The sequence below is a fragment of the Microchirus variegatus genome (assembly GCF_963457635.1).
Source record: "Microchirus variegatus genome assembly, chromosome: 7".
NCBI lineage: Eukaryota > Metazoa > Chordata > Actinopteri > Pleuronectiformes > Soleidae > Microchirus > Microchirus variegatus.
The window spans coordinates 3331025-3335561 of NC_139808.1; the positions used below are offsets into that span (position 1 = coordinate 3331025).

Here is a 4537-nt window from a genome sequence, read left to right on the forward strand (position 1 = left end):
CAGTTTCACTGTATTTACTTTCTTATTACCATTGGTAATTACCTAGTAACACTTTGGTGTTACCATGAATTTACCAGGTAAATACCTGGTAATTAGGGGACTGTAAAAGAAAGCGTTACCGAATTTTAATTTTCAATACAAGTTTCATTACTAAACTCAACTATGACTCCAGTGAGCCGTTTATCGCAGGGGAGCAGAGTTAAACCACCACTGGTTTCCAAAGATCTTATCCACCAAATCTCACTTGATGCTCGTCTCATATGAATATACTCATTCAAACCTTCCGGGCGAAGGAGCTCGCGGCGAGCGTAACCGTAGAGAACGAGAAGCTGCTCGCCGAGAGGACGAGCTCGTTACGAGAGCGACCTCACTGCGCCGCTGTCCAAACGCAGGTATTTATTCATTCAACTCCCAAAGTCAACGTCTCAGGACACTTCAGGTTGAATGAATTTGAACTTGTTCGTGACGATAACGATAAGAGGCGTTTGTCGTCACGTCAAGGGCGGATTTTCTGGAGAAGAAACTGGGAAACCAAATAATCCACTCGTGCAGCCAGCTTGCTGCGCTGGAGCGAACCAAACACAACATGCAGTCACAGCATGTTGCTCAGGTATGTTGGGCAACAATTAAATTAGTGATAAAACGATTAAATGTTGTGTAACTCGTAGTTTTTTTTTTTATTTGTGTGTTCGTCTTACTTCCTGTTTTTAGGAGCTGAAGAAAAATCCTGATATTACTACACCTCGCTCTGTACAGACCTCAAGGTAGGTGCGTAAACATAAAACCACACATATAGTATATATATATATATATATATATATATAAAATAAATGTCTTACTTTGATTGTGTCCCTGTAGCGTAACGACGCCGCCGCCTTCTAAATTCCAAACCTTGTTGGATCACACAGATGTGACCTCATCATCGCCACCGATGGGTTACCTGAATCTGACCTGAGCTTTATCTTTCAAAAAACATGGATATTATTGTATAAATGCTTTTTTTTTTTTTTTTTTAAGTAAATGTATGGAGATACATTAGTGTCTTTATTATTCACTCACTTTATGGTTCCACAATTCCAGCTAACATAGGGAGCGAGCATTCATCTCTCATACTCGCACCTACAGTCAATTTAGAGCGTCCAATGTCCTGGTGTGGAGAACTGGGATTCGAACCAGTGACCTTCTATTAATCCATCCATTATCATCCACAGGAGGGTCGTGGGGGGGGGGGGGCGGTGCTGTGCCCATCTGAGCTGACATAGGGCGATAGGCGGGGTCACACCCTGTACAGTTGTCCAGTCCATCGCAGGGTCCCATAAAGAGACAAACAACCGTTTACTCTCACACCTACGGTCAATTTAGAGCATCCAATTTCTTCACGTTTTTGGACCGTGGGAGGAAGCTGGAGAAAACCCACACAGAGAGAACACACGCAAACTCCATTGCAGAAAGGCCCATGTTCCAACCAGAGCTCAAACCCGGGTCTTCTTGCTGCAAAGGCAAGAGCACTAAAACCACTACGCAAACCGCGTGGCCCGTTGGCCAACGATGCTAGCCGAATCCGTCTACGGTGCGCGTAGTTTCCTGTACTGTTTGGGCGCCCACACCAGTCGCCGGACCTGAATGTCGGCGTTTTCGAAGCTCAGCGGGTCCCAGCAGTACTCGGGCGAGAGCACTCGGCTCGGCTTGTGGACCCACAGGTACTTGTTCAGGTGACTCTCGTCGTGCCACAGGGCCTCCACGTCGTTGCGCTTGTCCTCGGTGATGCCCCGGTGGCAGGCGTCCACCAGCGCTTTGACGCTTTGCCACGTGCCTCCGAAGACGGCAGCGTGGTAGTAGAGATCCCCAGTCTCCATGTAAGCGCTGGACTTTGGGTTATGGTCATAGGAGTACAACATCTTTGGCAGGTTGAAGTAATAGGTGTGGAGCAGAGCCACGGATTCTCCCAGAGCCTCCGAACCAAACCTCCCCGTAAACACCTGGTCCACGTCGAAGCAGAAGACGTACGTGCAGCGATGCTTAATGTCCGAGTCTATGGCGTCCGAAATGGTCTTCATTCGCATCATGGAGACGTCCTGCCACCTGGCGTGCTTCTGCACTCTCATCACCTTCATGCTTCGGTGAGGAGGAAGCTTCAGCGGCGGCACCTTCTCCGGCAGGTCTGTGAACACGTAGTACGTCACGGGCAAGTCCGACATGAAGTAGCGCTCCGACGAGTTCAGGAAGGCGTCGAGGTAAGCGTCCAGGTACCTGCGACGGAAGAGGAGGCGAGTTTAAAAAAAACGCTGCGCTTCACAAAAACCGAAATCGCAGCAGTGACACAAACAAACAAACATACAAACCTGCCTACGGCAAACACCACCAGAGCCACAGAGGAGCCTCTCTTCTTGTGCGTCTCGTCGTAAATCTCACGATCAAACATTCCCTCCCAGATGATGGGAGCTCTCCAGTATGTGCACGTTTGGACATCGGTCCTGGTCCTGAAACGGAAAGACAAAGTTGTCCGAGATGAGATCGGAGATGGGGAATGGGAATCACTCACTGATTTTCCCGCAAAATGGCATTACTACTTTTTTTTTTTTAACAATAAAAGTATATTGTATCGTATCGTATTGCATTACTAGCTCGCTCTCAGTCTTCTTACTGTAGCTATGTTATTAGCTAGCTAGCTAACAGGGTCGTACCTATGTTCCCCGGGTCCTATGTTCCCCGTTTTTCTTCAAAAAAGGTCCACTTTGTATGTGACAGGGGAACATAGGACCCTTTTTTTTTGTTGAAAACAACAGTTTTATTCTTTTTGGGGGAAGGAGAGCGGAGCGACTGTGATGGTAAATTCAACGCGTCTGTCTCAGAACTACAACTGCCCATCACCCCTATACCTGCCCAACACAGTATATTGTATAATGTGTCTAGCCTGAACCGACACCTTCCTAGAAAATCCGCAGGGAGTCGGCTCCCCCCGATACCTACAGTAGACAAAGAGGTGTGAAAACACCGCCTGGAAAGGAAGACTCTTTGTCTATTGGAGGAATGCGAAAGGGGAGTTGCTCAGGTATAAATGCGGAGGGCTCACGATGCTCTGGGTCTTTCGCCAGCTAGGATCACTCCTGTGAAGACTGGACTTTTCCTTGCAAAGAAAATAAAAACTTGTCGGCCGGCAGAAGTTTTCTCTGTTTCATTCTTCACCAGCAGCAGAGAATTTCCACAACAGAAACACATTTGAAACGTGGTCATCCACACCGACTGCTGATGTGCTGAAAACACAAATGTACATTAAAAGGGCTGTTTCACCCATTTCCCCCCCCCCACTTGGTCAAGTGAGGAATACATTTAAAATCAGTATGATGCTGCTGTGTTTATTAACTTCAGTGCAGAGGGGAGAAGAGAAACGGTATTTAGATGTTTCAGGCATGTCCTGTACATAAGAAAAATTGAAAATAAAAGTATTTAAATCTGTGGTGTTTCAGATCCACCGTCTGATGATCGCATGACAGACAAATTTATCTCTGGAAATTAGTAAAAAACAACAACTGTATATTTTTTCTGTATACTTTACTTACATGAGGTCAAGACTGGCATCAACGCTGTTGTCCAGAATCAGATCCTTTGCACTCTTCAGAGAACATCTCTCCAAATAAAGGTGCTGCACGAAATATCTGGTGTGGGGGGGAAAAAAACAAAAACATACAGCCATTTTATATCTCTTAGAATGCCATATATGTACTTTTTATTTTATTGTAGGACACAGAGATAACTGACTAACAGGGGAAAGCCTCTAAAAGAATAATAAAAAACACACAGACTGATAATTATCTGCATGAATATGGGATTTTTGCAATAAATAAATAATAATAGTTTTAGTGTGTGTGTGTATACAGCGATACGTTCTGTTGCTCACCTCAAATACGGATAAACAAAGTAAAGAAGGCACAGAGCGACTGGAAGGAAACGCACGCATTTCCAAACACCCTTCATCCTCTGAACTGATCTGATGAAACAAAAAGTCAGATCACGTCGATCAGATCACGAATAAGCAACTTATTTGGGACCAAATGCTTCGAAAGCCAACGATACCTCATTTGTGGCAAAAAACCGCAGGCGTCCGACGTCAGTCAACTGTGAGGTAAAGCGAAGGCAACTGAGAAAATATGAGACGAGGAGAAGGAACAGGGTTATTTACTGTCTCAGTTACACAGGTATTGAAAAAATCACACTTTTTACCTTTTATTTTTGCTTTGTGCAGTAAAACAAGGTTAAGCAGGAACTTATCTAAGATCAGACTAATCCATACTTCAACAGAAGATTAATATGACACTGGCAATGCTGTCAAACTATTTATTTAAGATATTATAATGCAAACTGCTGAATATAAAAGTCACACTTTTTGGTTTACACACACAAAAAAAACCAAACCTAAATCATCACTAGATATGTATATACCCAAACTATGCAGTGCCATCTAGTGGCTAATTTGTGCAACTGCAAGGGACAAGGAAAGCTTAGATTATTAAAATAATGCAAAAACATTCACAACTAC

General features: G+C 44.5%; 1 protein-coding gene across 1 annotated transcript; it reads right to left on the minus strand.

The window, feature by feature from the left end:
* Window positions 1–1565: 1565 nt before the first annotated feature.
* LOC310929747 (N-acetyllactosaminide alpha-1,3-galactosyltransferase-like) lies at window positions 1566–4079 on the minus strand (the record flags this gene model as incomplete). Its single annotated transcript, XM_083892593.1, has 5 exons — window positions 1566–2250; window positions 2343–2480; window positions 3561–3656; window positions 3899–3988; window positions 4075–4079. 5 exons carry the CDS (start codon window positions 4077–4079, stop codon window positions 1566–1568), a joined length of 1014 nt encoding a protein of 337 aa, XP_083748719.1.
* Between the last annotated feature and the right edge of the window lie 458 nt (window positions 4080–4537).